General features: G+C 37.3%; 1 protein-coding gene across 3 annotated transcripts in view; it reads left to right on the top strand.

The window, feature by feature from the left end:
• Positions 1-18143, top strand: part of Sept7 (septin 7) — an 87296-nt gene that overhangs the window by 16874 nt on the left and 52279 nt on the right. For 2 of the 3 annotated variants that reach the window (XM_013521220.1, XM_005397771.2), the window contains exon 3: positions 10634-10736. In XM_013521220.1, the coding sequence (XP_013376674.1) occupies positions 10634-10736 (103 nt within the window). Of the gene's footprint in view, positions 1-9038; positions 9044-10633; positions 10737-18143 lie in introns of all 3 variants that reach the window. The other variant, XM_005397770.2, reaches the window with a different exon arrangement.

Below are 18143 nucleotides of genomic sequence, written 5' to 3'. Positions count from 1 at the left end.
AGACTTAGGGCTTTGCATGTGATCTGTCACTGAGCTGTGCTCCCAGCCCAAGACATCATTTTAATGCCTTATGGGATCCTGTAGTTTTTGTTTCAGTTCTTTAATCTTAATTGGGTGGCCCATCCTTTCAGCTCATCTCACTTTACATTCTTTTTTGTACTCTTGTGTGCCCTTTTAGGAGTAGAGTCAAAGTGATCTACAGCCTTGACCAGATGGAAGGAATTGCCTGGCTGTCTGTTATCTCTTCTTGTCATGGATTGCTATTTCACATCTTTAGCATTTAAAATCTTCTCATCCTCCCTTTTCTTGGGATTAGCAAGTAGTTTTTATCTCAGGTGTTAGGGGAAATTGTCCTTTATAAACAGTATTTGTGTCCTTTTTTTGTGTTTGCAGTACATAATAATTACATTCACCTTGAGGTATTGGCGTGTAGACAGCGCATCTTGACAGCTGTTCATCACCTTCCCCTTCCTCCACCCACTTTCCATCTCTGTTTACCTTTCTTTATTTAGCTATTATCTATTTGGTCTTCTCCATTACTGTATAATCAGTACAACTATCTACTTTTCTTGATACTTGAAAAACTCTCCCTTGACTTAGTGTGAAATTCTCCCTTCTGCTTTATTATTCACAGATAGCATTCAAAATTGAGAACCTGGCCAGGGACATAGCTCAGAGGCATAGCACCTGCCTGGCAAGCACAACGTCCTAAGTTCAGTTCCCAGTACCAAAAAAAAAACCCCAAAACCCAAAAACTGAGTAACTAATTTGAAGATAATGGCACACAGTGTAATAATTACTGCTATTCTCTTATTATTTGGATATGGAGTTTTTTTATAAAACAAAAAAGGAAAAACATATAACCTCTTCAAAAAAATTACAATACAGACAAAATTGTTTACACTCACTGTCTGTAGTTCTTCTCTGCTTATGTGTTTCCGAACTCCTGTATTTTTGTGTTTTTCCACTAGTACAGCTTTAACAGTGGAAAGAGACAATAGTTCAGTAACTAGGTTTTCCATCTTACGTTTGACTACTCCAGAGCATAGTGTGCAGGTGACCACTTGAGGCCGCAACAGTGGACCTCTTTGAAATGCTTCTGTGAACTAAATATTTTGATTCTCCTTTTCCCTCTCCTTTTTCTAGGTTTCTTTAGGTAGCGATGGTGGAATGTTGGTATTGGTTCTTGGCCTTGTTCTCATTCTGCATATTCTGCATACTGTATTTGGATTGATGACCTTGATAAACATTTAAATGTTGATGACCTAAAGTATTAGTATCTCTGTAGCCTAGATGTTTTTCTCATTTCTACTTTTATGCATGCCTCTGCCTACTGGACAGCTGTCTTCCCTAAAGTCCAGTTAGCACCTTAAATTTAGATGATCCTGTGTTTAGCAGTTGTTGCTACGATCCATGTAGCTGCTGAAACCTAAATTGAGAAATCTGAATCTTAGCCAGTCTTGCACAAGTTACACAAACCTGTTCATCTCTTTGATATCTTACCCAGTGTTGTCCAATAGAAATTGAATGCAAGCTATATTTTAGCTTTTTTAACAACCACGTTTGAAACCTTAGTATTCTATTTTATGTAACGTGTGTATTTAAAATTTTAACACGTAATCAATATAAAATTACTAATAAGATGCTTTTATGCTTTTCATAAAATGTCTTAAACTCTGCTATTTCATACTGAATGCGTATCTGTCTCATTTCAGACTAACATTTGAGATGAACACTGAACATTTCAAGTGTTCATTTTAAGGTGGTTTAAGTGCCTGCCTTGTTTTTTGTTGGTACCGGGAATTTTTTTTTTTTTTTTTTTTTTTTTTTGAGACAGGGTTGTGCTATGCAGTTCAGGCTGGCTTTGAGCTCACTTTGTAGCCCAGGCTGGTCTTGAACTTGCAGTGATCCTCCTTCCTCAGCCTCCCAAGTGCTGGAATTACAGGTGTGCGCCACCACACCCGGCTCAGTACCAGGAACTGAATTCACAACCTTGCATTTTCCAGGCAGGCACTGTGCCCCTAACCTTTATCCCCAGCTGAAGTGACTACTTTAATGGTCAGTAGATTTCTTAATTTTTGGTGTCTGTTTTTTTGTTTTGTTTTTTTGAAACAGGGTCTCGGTATATAGTTCAGACTGCCCTTAAACTCACTGTGTAGCCCAGGCTGGCCTCAAAGTTGCAGCAATCCTCCTGCCTCACTGGACAGTAGATTTCTAATATGTATTTCTCTTCATCTGTACTGCCTGTGTCTTGGTTCAAGTCTTTATTTCTCCCTGAACTACAGTAGCAGCTCCTGAAATTTCTATATTTTTTTCTAGTTCACCTTCAGTGTTCCTTTTTTTTGGTTTTTATTTATGACATGTTGCACATTCATAATTCACTGAGAAGTTCTTCTAGACAGTGCTTTAGCCTTGGCCAGTTGTCGAATGGAGTCATCTGATTCACCCATCCTCAGTATGACCTCGCCGATAGTTTAGGTTTTCAACTGGTCATTAAGCCTGCCTGTGACGTTGTCAGCCTTGGCCATGTTCATCTGAGTGGGTACATGGGCCTTGACAAACCCAGTGATGTGGTTGCTGAAAGAACATTTCCAAGGCAGGTCTGTGAGCTTGCTGGCATTGTTCTGCTTCCACTGCAAGAGGAAGCAGAGAAAGGTAATACTCTTGTCAGTGGTAATTTTCTAAAATGTGAGTGTAACTCTGCATGTGAGGTAATTGCATTCTTCTGCTTCACATCCTTAATATTTCCTATAAGTTTTTGAGATGAAGTCTGATCTGAGTTCCTTGGTATGGCCAGAAAAGTCCTTTTCAGCTGGTTTTGGTTAACTCCCACCACCAGTCGGAGGTGGCAAGCCTGAGACACGTGTGGCCCAGTGGGCACACACGGCCCTCTCCGTTGGCAGTGAGCCGAGTCACCCCAGCATTGCCCCAGTACCTGAGTATTGGGTGTTCAGGTTTAATTGCAGTGTTGGCATTTTGCAGTAAATAAGTGGGTTTGGGGTTGCAATTTGGGCACTTGGTCTCTAAAAGGTTTGCCGTCACTAGAGCCTGAACAGAAGTGCTGTTGACATGTTTGTAGTTGCCACAAGGAACCATGCTCCCTACTCTTCCTCTGTGGCCTTTGCCGTTAATAGCTCACCTAGACCCCATTCTCCAGTGCCCTTCCTCCTCTCTCTTCAGGAAGGTCGTCTAGTCCTCACGATGTGCTGAGTCTGGTCCCAGAACAGGATGAAACTCACTTCCTTTTTCTTTTTTCTGCCTTTTTTTTGATGATCTTTTGAGACAGGGTCTCACTATGCAGTTCAGGCTGGTCTTTTTTTTTTTTTTAGGGTGTATTTATTTATTTATTTTAAAGAGAAAAGAACAAAAGCAAAATAACAAAAGCAAGACATAAACAAAACAACACAAAAACAGTAAAAACGGTACAGAATTTTAAACAAGGTGATAGGAAATTAACAATGGTTGTTGTATTACATACTGTCATCTTCAGATTGGTTACGTAGATAACCAGATAGAGGCTTGTAAGATTGATCAAACAACTAAACATTAACTGTTCCTTTCAATAAACCAATAGAAATTAGTAGTACAATTATCTTTGCTACCTTGTGTTTATATATATATTTTCCCCTTCCTTCCTTCTTTCCTCTTTTCCCTCATGCCAGTTGTTCTTTACTTTTGAGCATTTTCTTTCCCATTCATAATATCTATTGTACCTTTCAGATTTTATTTACTCTTTCAGGTTCTTACACTAGGGAGACAGTATGATGTTTACACATGCGGGTCTGATTTATTTCAGTTATGAGTATGGTCTCTAGTTGCATCCATTTACCTATTAAAAGCCTCGAGTTTATTTTTCTTTATAGCTGAGTAATATTCCATTGTATGAAAATACCTCATATTTTTTATCCATTCCTTTGTTGATGGGCATTTTTGGATTGTTTCCATGATTTAGCTATTACAAATTGCGCTGCTATAAACATGAGTGCACATATATTGCTGTGGTACGATATTTTCAGTTCTTCTGGAAAAATACCCAAAAGGGAAATAGCTGGGATGAATGGGACTTCTAATTCTAGTTTATTGAGGAATCTCCAGACTGATTTGCACAGTGGTTGCATTCAGGCTGGTCTTGAATTCACTGTGTAGCGAAGGTAGACCTCGTACTCATGGATCATCCCGTCTCAGTCTCCTGAGTGCTGGGATTACAGGTCACAGTGCCCGACTTCCTCTTTTGGTCTTGTATCATTCTTTTTGTGTTTTTTTACATCAGTGTTTATCTTTTTGTTTTTGTAATTGCCCTGTGATTTACGGGACCTCCCCTTTAGGTTCTTAGCTTCATAAACAGGGACCTTGTTTTTCCTAGGTTTTACATTCCTGATCACTAGCATACACAGATACCTAACATGTTTTAATGGCCAGTTAGCTGTAAATTGAGTGATTGAGTGAACTGGGTTAGTAGTTCTAGGAAGTTCCTAGTAGTTCTAGGAAAATTGGAATCCTAACTTCAGAGCAAAGAAAATTACTTAAAATTTGTTGTTTAATTCTTATGTATATTTGTAGAGATATAGATTAAAATTTTTAACAGATTAACTCAGAATCCAGAATAGGATTAAGAAAATAAATTTGGTTCTATCAATGGAGTTGCCCTTCGAAACTCTAGAAGGGCAACTTTGTTAATGTCCTTCCAGCTAAAAACTGTAGGGGGAAGCAAGCCAAATAAGACATCAGCCTCTGAAATAGTTGGGGGAGGTGAGAGACATAAAAATCAATGTTTAGGCCATGCCTTTGTAATATTATAACATTTTAGTGTTTTTGTTGTATTAATTCTAAAATACAGGTATTTTTAGGCCAGTTGTATTTAAAACATTTAAATGGTAGATGACATTCAACTTTCCCTTGGGCTATGTGAAAGATGGTAGGAATTTGACTAAGCAAGTGCCAGGCTATGTGCACAATATAAAGGTTTTGTTAGGAATATTGAAGAGTAAGCAAATTTCTGCATCAGTATCTTTTTCTTTTGTAACTTGTAGTTATTTTGTAACCTGTGTTGCTCAGGTTAGTCTCAAACTCATAGGCTCACGTGATTCTCCTGCCCCAGCCTCCTGAATAACTGGGATTTTAGGCATGTATAGGCATGATTTTTATCAGACTTCCATTCTGTTACAGTGCCGCTAGCTTAATTTTTTGTTGTTCCATAAGGTATATTTAGCAGATTTCAAAATAAGTTCCTAGGACATTTGTTATAACCAGTACCCAATATTAATATTCATACTTTTAAAACAATGGCATATTAAATACTAAGGTTTTATTAACATAATTCTTTGAGATAGGAACAGATGGAGAGAATGTAAAAATATGGTTGAGTAATCTATTAGAACTTCTTTAAAACATTTTGTTCCTTGAATATTTTTTATTTTAGAACTATTGTCAAGTAAGTTCAACATTGATGTTACTTGATTTTGTATATAATTTCCATCAAGCAGTGGAGTTGTAGCTTGACTTAAGTATGAATTTTGAAATAGAAGTTGGATATATTAATGGAGACTTTATACTTTTAAAACAATAATATTCTTATATTCTTACATGTTTGAAGTCAAGGAATGCTTTTAAGATCTAAAGATATTATGGTAGAAGTCTGGGTAAATATACAGGCATTTATGTTGTAAATGTCACAGTTATACCACCCATGTCTATAACTGATGTTTCCTTATCCAGAGATTACATTTCACACTGGCATTGTGAGCATTTTATTTATGTAGGAAAAGAAACAGTGGGTGGTTGTGTCTTCAGAGTAACAGATTGTGGTTATTTTAGAATTCAGGGTAAGAAAAGATTCTTATATGAAAAGTCTGTCTTAAGCAGTATTATATTATTAATATATTCTCTAAATAGTGTTTTGGTGCCAGGTAGCTTCAGATTTATAGTTTTTGTATTTGATGGGGCACTGTACAAGTTCTGGGATATTTTGTTTTGCAGAAGTAGCCAAACCAATTTGTTTTTCATCTTTTAACAGAATTTCTTCAAAAGTATCAGGAAGCTTGGTCATTCACCTTTTTTAGATATCAGCTGTGTATTGGCACATTGCTGGGATTCTAGGATTATACACATGAGTATGTCACAATTCCCTCCCTCTGGGTGATTAGTCATGTGGGGGACTGACAAGTCAAATGCTGTAAATAATTTTTGGATAATTTTAAATGCTGTGGTAATTATGTGTAAAGAATTGTCTGGTTTAAATCAGCCCTCTTGTTAAAAGTTATCAGGCTTCATTTCTGCATTAAATGCTCACATTTCGTTTTACCTACTGGCTGCTGTTTCTCAGCCTAACTTGTTAGTATGGGTAGTGCCCCCGGGCTCTGTCTGGATCCTCTTCTTTGCATCTGCAATCTCATTAGGAATTCACTCCCCTCCCAGTATTCTCAGCATCAGTGAACTACAGAATTTCAGGAGGAATTATGTGTTCAAAATTGCCTACTGAATCTCTCTTCTTAAATACATAATAGATACCCCAAACTTAGCATGTTCAAAGCTGGTATTTGTTTGTTATGTTTTTTTGAGACAGAGCCTATTAGCTCAAGCTGGCCTTGAACTCACTGTGTAGGCCAGGCTGGCCTTGAACTCAAAGTGATTTTCCTGCCTCAGCCCCCCAAGTGCTGGGTTTACAAGTGTGTGCCACCATGCTGGCTCAAGGCGGTTTTTTTTTTTTTTTTTGGTCTTTTTGAAACGGGGTCTCGCTACGCAGTTCAGGCTGGCCTTGAGCTCACTTTGTAGCCCAGGCTGGTCTTGAACTTGCAACGATCCTCCTTCCTCAGCCTCCCCAGTGCTGGGATTAGAGGGGTGCGCCACCACACCCAGACTCAAGGCTGTTTTTGATTTGAGTCTCACCACCCAATCTTTTCCTTCTTCATTGCTCCTTATTTTCCTTAGAGATCTCATTAGCTGTCAGGTTGTTCAAACCAAAGATCTTTTAATAGTTAGCCTTGGTCTCTTTTTCCTTCATTAGTCATATCCACTCCATTAGCAGCATCTTGTCAACGGCCTTCAAAGCATATTTTGAACCCTCAGTCTTTCATTATCTCATCATTTTGTTCATTATACCCTTCTTTCCTGGACTATGGCAGTAGCCTCTGACTAATTTTATTTCCACTCCTTCCCTTAGCAGTGAGAGCTATCTTTAAAACCCTAATCAGGTCACTTGCCTGTGAAAACCCTCCAGTGGCTTCCCATCTCTCCTAAAATAACATCCAGACTTCCTACGGTGGCCGAGTCCCCCATGATCTGGCCCTTGTCCGCTCTCTGGCCTGTTTCCTTGGTTATAATTCACATACCTTCTTTTTGTTCCTGGAAGTACCAAGCTTATTTCCAATTTAGGGTCCACCCCTCTGCCTGGAGTGTTCCCTCCCAACCCCCCTTCACTCACTGTTCTGGGGATAAAGCAGTGAGTAAGGCACAGGGGCAGACTCGGAGGCATTGCTGTTATATTTCTGTCTGGTTCTCCAAACTCTTCAATTCCACAGGCTGCTGCTGCTTTTGTGATGCCACAATTCATGCATTTCATTTAACGACTGCTCGATGGAGCTTGCGGCCTAGTGGGAGAGACAGAGTAGGGTGGAGTAGAACTTGTTCCCCACTCAACGAGATGCGGAAAATGCATTTAGATGGTGAGAAGTGCTAAGACTTAGTAACCAAGCAGCCAAGTACTGGGGTGAGGAGTGGGTTAGTTGAAAATAAGATGGACAGGGAGGCCTCTCTGAGATAATGATCTTTTAAGTGCAAAAGTCCTGAGGTGAAAGCATCATGCTGTGTTCAGGAAGTAGCCCTAGGGGTCCAGTTTGGCCAGAAGAAAAGTGAGCAAGAGGAGGAGGAATATCGGGAGACCGGGCAGAGAAGCTGCATCACCATATCTTGCAGGACTGGGCAGCTGGTGGCTCTTGCCTGTGACTGCACACAGGAACTCTGTACTCATAGCTGTTCCCACTCCCACAGAGAGGTACAGTTAAATAGGGGTGCAAAAAAAGGGTTAGGGTTTTGATAGCCCCTCCCTAGGACATTTCTAAGATACAGCTAATGTTGAGAACTACATGGAGGCCGTTATTAGGACATAGAGTTTTGCTTTTGAGGGAAATGGAAGTCATTGGAGGGTTTTGTCATGGGAAAATAATTTTGTAATTAATTGACTTTAAAACTGGAATTTCATCTATTAAATTTAATTAACTATAAACTTATACTAATTCCTTAACTGCCTTAAATTGTTCAAAGTTTTGTATCAGCATAAACTTCAAAGATTATCCAAGGATTGTTTTTTCTTTATGCTTTATTACCTTTCGGTTGCATAGCCCACATTTACCTTAGCCTTCCATATGTTGCTACTTAAGAGCCTTAGTTTTCTTTCCCTTTTTTAATCCTCATCTACCAATTTCACAATTTCTTCAGTTCTGAACTTAACTAATTAATTGAACTGGAAATATAGCATTGCATGAAATATTTTAGCTAAAATGCTTGCATTTTTCTGATTTTTTTTGAATCTATCTAAATACAGTGACTGACAAAATGAAATTTTATGAAATGTACATTTTTTTTTTTTGTCTTGGAATGTAAAGGTTGGTCTCTGTATACCTTCCTGAAACTTTATACTTTTACATCTTCTTCACCATTTCCTGTAAGACTTGGCGTGCAGGATGTAATAAGTGGCCTTTATAAAAAGATAAGAGGTCTTTTGTTCTGTATTTCAGCAACAGGGGTGTTGAAAACAGTGGTTTACACTCACTGGGTCTTATCCCTATCCCTACCCCAAAGTATTACTTTGACAAAGAAAAAGCCTGCTATCAAGTTATTTGTAATTTACCTCTAATTTGTTGAGTTACATGTAAGTAACTTTCATTTTTCTGTCTTTTGCTATGTACCAATGGATTTACCACTCCTGTTTGGACTGAACATGTCTCTACAATTCTTGGAATTCCTCATTTACTGTTCCTCTGTCAATTTGGTCCTCTTGGAATCTGGAACTCTGAAATGTTGGAAATATGTTCGTCACAAAGTAGCTGTGAGTATGCTACATAATTTATACAGTGACTTTTTCAGTTCAAGTTAAATTTAGCTTACACTTGGATAATAATGAGCCAATACATATTTTTAGCTCTATTCATAGCAGGCTTTCAAATATTTGACTTCATAATACTGTATTCTGATCAGTCTCCTAGTTATGTTTATAGTTAGTTTTTCAGTTTAATTCACTAACTTGGCTTACTAACATTTGGCTTAAAAGTTAGTTTATAAAGGAATGATAAAAAGGATATGTATAGTGTATGTCTAAATTACTTTTATCATCGCTGAGACAAAGTACCTGACACCCAAAGTTAAAAGAGGAGAGGTTTATTTAGCTCACAATTCGTAGAAGATTTAGTCCAAAATCGGCTGGCCCCAAGGTAGGGTGGCCTGGCAGATAGGCATTGCAGAGGAGAAACAGTTCATGGTATGCAAAAGGTAGCAGAGCAAAAAAGGACAACCACAGCTTATATCTTATCCCTTATATCTTATCCAGGCTACTTAGGGTGGATGGCACACATGTGCTTAATCTAGTGCCCTTGATCCTAGCATTGCTCCATGAATCAGTCCTAGCATCACACACTTTAGATCCAGCCATCTCTGAAAAAGCCCCACCTGTGACCACATAAGGCTTTGGGAGGACATCTAGACACAAACTGTAACAGTGGATGAAATATTTGGCTATGTATGTGATGAAAGTCATGTGCTTTATTAATTCCTAATGTGTTGAATTGATGCTTTAATTCATGAATTCTTTTTAAATGAGCATTTAAATATGGCAACCAACTTTTAAGAGAAATGTGTGTCTCTGAGAGCTATTTTGCTGTAGTATTTTAATGATGAGCAAGATCCACCTCTAGTAAAATTAATCAACAACACTGGTCTAAACTTTGCACAGTGTTTCTCACCAATGGTAAAGTTAAACATCAGACTTACTTACTATACTAATTTAAAATTAGATTTGTTTGAATTACTTGTGAAACAATTAAAAACCCATGTAGCAAACAGAGCTGCAATGTACTTTAAAACCTAGATAAATTTGATTTCCCTGAAGATGGAAGAAGCAAGCAGGAATATGTGAGGTGACATGATTGGACCTGGCATAACAGCTCGAAAAGTACTGTTTGCTGATTGACATTGATCTTGAGAGCCTTCAAGAATTTATGAAAAAATTGTTTTAAATTCAACATTTTTATTTCATCTCATGAAGCAGAAGATTTTAAGAAATGCAAATGTCAGCAAAGGTGATAGTTTAAAAAGGATTCTTAATGCAATCTTAAGAGCATTTGAATTTTTTCATTGAGAAAAACTCTATTTTGTTGTCTTGTACTAACTTACTGTCAGCTGAAATTTTTGCTCAGAGACAGATTTAACTTTTGTTTCCTTGGGCTTTTATAATTAACCATTACATCATTAATCAACTAATGCTTACTTGGTTCATTTTGCCCCTTTTGCAATTAATACTTCTAATAACAACATAATAGTTTCATTTGCTATGAATAATATTTTGTATAATTTTCTTAAATAGGTTAATGAAAGAACTTTGAAATGTGTGATAAGTAAACAACTTGGCTTTTTACCTTTTCAGCAACCGAAGAACCTTGAAGGCTACGTGGGATTTGCCAATCTCCCAAATCAAGTATATAGAAAATCAGTGAAGAGGGGGTTTGAATTCACACTTATGGTAGTAGGTAAGATCTGATTTTTCACTAAAATGGGATTTTGATCTAAGTTTTACACTGATAATCAGCTCTGAATAAATTTAAGAAAATAATAACCCAAATAACTGCAGCGAATGTGTGCTGTATTTGACCTTATAAGAATTCATTTGGAAATTTAACTTAGTGGCATAATGGGATTTATATACTTGCTTCTTTTTTATTTTCTAAGGTGGAAAGTAAAAGTTGAGAAATGGTGGTTATTTCTTCTTATTACTTCAGAATAAATTTGTTCCTTGACTTATCTACTATAGAAGCTGGATCACATGAGCATTTTACTTAAACAGATATGTGCTCTGAATTATAAAAAGAAAGGTGGGGCAAAGACCATTATAATCCAAAGGATTGCCCATGGAATTCCATTCATTGAGTATGAGCTCTGGTGAGAGTGAGGTGTGATTCTTTCTGTTCTCTGTTCTCTAATTCATTGTTCACTTGCCTTTTGTGTTTTATCCTCTGAAAACCTGATCCTGCCCTGTAGTACATTTGAAGATACTGTTCAGGTTTATTTTGACGTAGGTTGGTAGCATCATCATGACGCATAGGAATATGCTGCACCTTTACCAGGAGTAAGGCAGTCTTACTCTGAAATGACTATGATATTTTCACCTCCTGTAGTGTGACTTTGGAACCTCACTCCTGAGTGCAATACAACTTTATTGTATCTGTTTCTGTAAGAAGGTTAAAGGCAGGGTAGTGGATTGACCATCACTGACTGAGGAAATTTAACTGATGGTAGGTGTTTTAGGTTGTGGGCATTCCTTTTTTGCCAGTCTTGTTCCACTATCTAGTATTTCTGTTTCGTTACTAAATTGGCTAAGAAATACCCCTTCATTAAAAGGAGGAATATTTTATCTGTTGATCAAAATATTTTACTTGTTCACTCTGTGCTTGTGTGGAAGCTGTATGCTTTGTGACCGTTCACATAGTTAAAATACAGAGTTTGCAAATTGGATTCTTGATAGAGTTGGTTAAGATACCTTGCTCTGATTGGGGAGTACACTTGACTTGCAGATTGCTGCTGCAGGGCAGGGGTGGACCTAGTAGCTGGATGAAATAAAAGAGAGCGTACCTTTTCTTCTGTAAGATGGTAACATCATTATATATGAAGAAAATCTACATCTTAATTTTATGTATGTAATATTAGTAATCAAACAGTAAACTTCAGACGAGTGTAGGTCTGTTAGGAGAACTGTAACAGTTAAATTTTAGGAGAGTGAGGTATTAGAATTTTAGTTTAAAGAATAACTTCGTGAACTTATACATAGTAGAATTCTGTCTGTTGGTTAAGGCCAGCTAGTTGGTTTACAGTTCGTCATTTTTGTAGACAGAAACCAAGTCCAATAGTCATTTGATATTTAGAGGAGATCTACATCTCTAGATGTACGATTATCTTGCAGTGTCAGATGTTCTTTAATAACCTGGCAGCTGGCTGAAATGTGGTTTTTAGTGGCTTGTCAAGATGGATATCTACCATGTGTGACCATGTTGTCAGGATGGTTACACTTATTTTAGCTAGTATTTACACTGTAAATAATGTTATAATTATAGCTTTGCTTACTTTTTAATTATTTCCTTAGGTTACAGCTTTGGACAGATGAACTGCTGTTTTTTAAAGATTTAATTGATTGTTTTAATGAAGTTTTGATTGGCAGTACAAATTGCACTCAGACAAGTTGTGTACTGTTTGCACACTTGCCAAGTGTTGACAGTACCCTGTTCTCTGCATACTGCCAGTGTTAGATAGCACAGGCTTCCTGTGCCAGTGTCATGCCTAGAATGTGATTTATTTCCCTTTGCACTTTATTATTACTGGTTATTTGTTTATTTTTTGTGCTTATTTATCTTTGGAATTGCCTTGTATGTGGGGTAGGTCTGGGGAGCCAATTGTAGGGCCTTGTACATGCTCAGCAACTGCTACCACACCACACTTTCAACCCCTTGCATCTTTTGTAAATGTTGTACCTTTTTGTTTGGTTGGGGTTTTTTTGGTTGTTGTTTGTTTTATTTTGAGACAAGGGCTCTCTATATAGGGTAGCCTTGAATTCACTTATGTAGCCGAGACTGGTCTCAAACTCAGGGCTATCCTCCTGCCTCAGCCTCCTGAGTGCTGGCATTACAGGCATGTGCGACCACACGTGGCTTATACCATTAATTTTTAAAACTGTTCATTTTTCCAGTGATATATGTACTCTCAAGTGTTCTGTTATTTTTGTTGTTTTTATTGTTACTGTCAGACATTTGCTTTTTTCCCTATAATTTTTGTGTTGTGTTTTGTATTAGAGTATTGTACTGTTTACTTAGTCTTTTCTTTGTTTTTCGTGCTTTTCCTCCCCACTACTGGAGATTGAACTCAACCTTGCCAATGCCAGGCAACCACCCTATCCCTGAGCTAAATTCGCAGCTTTTTTTTTTAAGACAGGGTCTCACTGAATTACTCAGGATGTCCTCCAACTTGTGATCCTCCTGCTTCAGGGATTAAAGATGTGTGCTACCATGCCAGGCTTTGGTCTTACTGTGGGTTTTCTTCTTAAGGACCAGCTGGATTCAGGAATATTAAGGGTTCTGTTGTATTCAAGTACATAGACTAAAGGTTTAATTTTTTAATATCTGTAAATTTTTGAGATGAGATTGCTCCATGTTGCTTAGGGTGGCCTCAAATTCCTGGGCTCAAGTGATGCACTGCCTCTGCCTCCCAAGTAGCTGGGACTATAGGCATGTGCCATCGAGTCTTGCTTAATTTTTTATTTTAAAGTCTTGAATCCATAGATTTTTAAAATGTAAATTGTGAGGCCAGAATCTGATATTTGCTTTTTTAAAAATGGTTACATAATTCTAAAACTAGAAGCTTTGTTTGGCTTTGTTCTTTCTTACTCTTTGATTTAGTTCATTGATCTTCCCTTACAAACACTACATTATTACAGTTACAAATACAGTAGTTTTGTGTTCCTTGTGGAGGAAGATTATTGGAGTTTATGTTAATTTAGGGGAGCTACGCAAGCAAGTAAACAGTAAGTGAAATAATTACAGATTATGATGTTTTCTAGAAGTAAAGAAACATGTTGGGGTCTACTTTGAGTCTTTAGGGAAGAACCTGCCTATGAGAAAGGATTCTTTTTTCATAATAATGCTTGAGTTAAATGGTACTTGTAATTTCAGAGAGATATTTTTCAGTAATGAATATATGTTTTGTTCACTTAATTTATTGGATGTAATTTCAGTTTTAATTGTGGAGCAGTGTAATTCAGAAAAACGCTTGTAAAACAGTTTTATAGATTGGGAACCTTGGTTTTGTAAGAGGAGCTATGTCTAGATTGATACATACTATAAGAAATGTAATCATGGTAATATGCAGTTTCATTTAGGAGACTTTTAAATGTGTGATTTAAAGATACATACTGCTAAGTCCTCAGATTATAATTTCTGGTACATTTTTGCCTCATACATGTTCTGTCCTATTACGGTCTTTGGAAATGGGTAATGGAAGGTACTCCTATGTTGGAAAGCCAGGTCCTAAGATATACTTTATACTATATATGCTAAGTTAGAGATTAAGATAAATATGTCCATGTTTTTGAGACCTGGAGCAGTTGTTTCATTGATAATGAATATACCCAGGATTGGTTGTGGGTGGAAATAAAGTGATGCAGTATTTGCTGAGTTTCATTAGCTAGTCTTCGGGCCACACAGTCTGTCAGTGCCAGCAGAATAGGGCACTGGCTGGAAAGGTGCCAAGACTTTAAGACTAGGTTATAAAGGGAACATATGTTAACCCAGTTTTTTTAACAGATGAAAATAAAATACAGGAAATTTATCCATTGTGTAGTTTTCCTCTTGTCAGGAAAGGGTGATTTTTCTTTATCCTTATTGGGTGATTTGTAGATTTTCCCTACTCTACAGGGTATGGAAGTCAAATACTAGTGAGAATAAAGTAAGTCCATCCTTTTCCTGGGTGGCTGTACTACATTTATCTAAATATTACTTTAAATATGAGATGGTAATATTGCCCTTCCCTCCCTGCCTCCCTTCCTTTCTCTCTTTCTCCCTCCCTTTCATCTTCCCTTCCTTCAGATAGCACAGCACCAGAGGAGGTCAGCATATTGCTCTTCATATTCTTGGTCTATCTTTTCTAAAGAGCGTTTGTAGACTGAATCTTTTTTTGTATCATGAATCAATTTTATTCTCTCCCAAAGTAAGAAATTTTCTGTTCCTACATTTTTTGATAAGTCGATTTTGTTGGAAATACAGTTTTATGCCAGTAAATCACACGTTTCACCTTAGAACTACAAAACCTCGAAATTATTTTACAGATTGGAAAGGTATAGCTTTCCCAGGAAGTAATAGTAATCAAATTTTGTTTTTAATAAACACATTTTAAATATAATTTGCATGTATTTATAACTGGGTTCTTTTGTATAGGAGTGGCAATTTAAAGTGGTAGGCTTAGATATTGAATACCATGGACCAGATTTTCAGTAGGAAAGGAGGACATTGGTTTTGCTTACCTTCTAAACTTCTTGAAATATAATTGAGATATTTTTGTCATGCATTTATTTTCTAAGTTGATATTAATTACAGTCTTAAAGGGGCTGTTAGCCGGGCGTGGTGGCACACGCCTGTAATCCCAGCACTCAGGAGGCTGAGGCCGGAGGATCATGGCAAGTTCGAGGCCAACCTGAACTGCATAGCGAGACCCTGTCTCAGAAAGACAAAAAAAGAGGGAGGGGGCTATTTACTTAAAATACCAGGATTATAGATACAAAGTATTTTTATGTAATTACAGGTATGTGGCATTAATTTATGTTGATTACTATGTGGAAATAATATACTATAAATTTTGAAACAACTCTAAACATATCAGAAGTACAGTACATAACTTGTTTTCCATGAAATATTTGAGGTGGATGATTCTCCATTATGTCCTTGATAGTGTATTTGCTTTCTTCAGGGATGTTTTCCTGCTGAGTTTATAGTCCATATCCCTGTAATCCCAGATGCTCTGGAGGCTGAGGCAAGAGAATCTCAAATTCAAAGCCAGCTTGGCCAACTTAGTGAGACACTGTCTGAAAGTAAATTTTAAAAGGCTGAGGATCCAGCTCAGCATGCATGAGGGCATGGGTTTAATTCTAGTATCTTAAAAAAAAAAAAAAAAGTATTCTCCCATATAATACCAACCAATATCTGGAAACAAATGTATGTTTCAGAGTGATTCTCCTATATACCAGCCAAAATTAGAGCAAATATGTGTTTACATGTTCACACATACATGCGTTTACATGACATATGTGTCTGCCTGTCTATTGTGAAAAATCTAACTTCACAGTGCTATTCCCAAGTTCATTCACCACAGAAACCATTATCTTCCATATATGGTCTGTCCCACTCTATGTAATCCACTGCCTGCCCCCACGTCTCCTTTCCTGTCTCTGAGGCAGGGAGTCCCTCTGCTTACCCATTTCTCATGTCAGGACTATATAGATGCCCCCTTAACCTTTTGTGGACTCACACTACAAGCCAGGCCTTTCCCAGACTACCTGGGAGCTGTCCCCATCCTGAAGGTGCTGATGCCCGGCTGTGGGCTAGTGTCGCGTGCTCCATCACTTTCCACGTTTGTGTGCTCTGATGAGTTCTGGGTTGGATTTTCAGGAAGGACAGTGGAAGAGAACTAAAATAATAAAATAATATTAGAGTATTTAAAAATGAATATTTAATTGTATTATAGAATTAGCTGGTGTACGAACAGACAAAATTTTTCCTTTTGATGCTTAAAAAATGTAGAAAAATGGGTAAAATTGTGGTAATATTGTAGAGTTACTATTGAGTCCACTTAATGTATGTTTTGACAAACTGAGTTTGGAGAACTTTAGGATGATCTCCAAATTTACCAGCAGTTGAAATAAGCAGATTAATATGTACAAGGAAGAAGGTTTTAGAGTTTGGGCCCTCTATTCTTATACTACTTACAACGCTCAAACACATGATAGGGACAAGGTTATTGTGCACATCAAGGAAGTGTGATTTGTGGTTCATCCTTTAAGTTTTTAGTGATAGAAGAGTTACAGGTGGAAGTTATTACCATAATGACATAAAGGATAACCAAGTATAGTGCATGCTTGTCATAATTCAGAAAATAGATTTTGATTGAATGGCAGTTCAGCTAATATATCATGCTCAGCAGTAAAGTGCTAGGAATTCTAGATCAAGCTGCTAGTATAAAAATGGAGATGGTCCCTTCTGCCCTCAAAAGAATTATCAGGTAAAAACACCTTACTAGTGACAATGTAGTAAATGCTATAGTACTGTATATTTAAAGTGCCATATTAACAGTCAGTGGATTTAGTGCTGGTAACATCTTACTGGTCTGGTAGGACAGAGTAGAATCTTGAAACCATAGCTCAGGTTTTAATCTGTTTCCTTGTCATAGCAGATGCTTACTTAGTCTTTTCTAAGCCAGACACTGCACTGGGATGAAAAATAAATAAGCTGTGCTGTTGTGTTCCTTCAGAACCTGGGAATATGCAGGGGTGGTGGAGTGGAGCTCACCCCCTGTGCTGTGTGACTGCGCCTATCTCATAGGGGGCTGGAGATAATTGTGTATGCAAATGATAATTGTATATGTGAATGCTTCTGTTAAATCTATAAATGGCATAAATGTTGATTTGTAAGTCTATTTTTATGGCTTAGAAACCAGGAATGAAAGAAAGAGAATGATTGGGGATGGTGGAAAGTAATATGGCAACTAACAGGTTAAATATTTTATTAATCCTGCTGTGTCAGTTGAATTTCTTTGATCATAAATATGAACACAAACATGCTTTATGCTCCACAAGCACTCTTGCTGGGAAGAGTGCTTTCCTGGTGCCAGATGAACTAATTTGGAAGGCGATTGAGGATTTAGTCCTTTCCCACTAGAAACAAGTTTTAGCTGCATAGCTTGTGTTCTTGTAAACACAGTATGGTTTTTCCCTGCCTGTTCTGTACAGAGAAGTACTTTCTCAGTTACTTGCCTGACATCAGGAAGTCTTAAGAGTGCACCCGTTTTGTAGTTGTATTACGCCTCTGCTGTGAACTTTTTGTCTCTTGTCTTCCCTTGATTATGTGAGGAATTTAATGTCATCGATGTAAAGACTTTTAAGGATTATTTTTACCAGAAGTTGAAGATTTTAATTTTGAGTTTGATATTTTGTATCATTGTCTGCTACAAGTGAGCAGAAATGCTGTTTGCTCTTGTCATTGAATTGTATTTTAATAAGATCAGATTTAGTGTCATTCAGCAGTTAGCCATGGTTTCTCTTGGTTCAGGTCATTGTGATAGCAAAATGTGGAATAAATTTCATAAAAGTTTAGTCCTCTAAAGGTGAAGCATGAAATGGAGTGAGC

Source organism: Chinchilla lanigera, unplaced genomic scaffold (assembly GCF_000276665.1).
Source record: "Chinchilla lanigera isolate Chin_1 unplaced genomic scaffold, ChiLan1.0 scaffold00059, whole genome shotgun sequence".
Lineage (NCBI taxonomy): Eukaryota > Metazoa > Chordata > Mammalia > Rodentia > Chinchillidae > Chinchilla > Chinchilla lanigera.
Note: the sequence above shows the minus strand (reverse complement) of the source record. Positions and strands in the feature narration are given on the sequence as shown.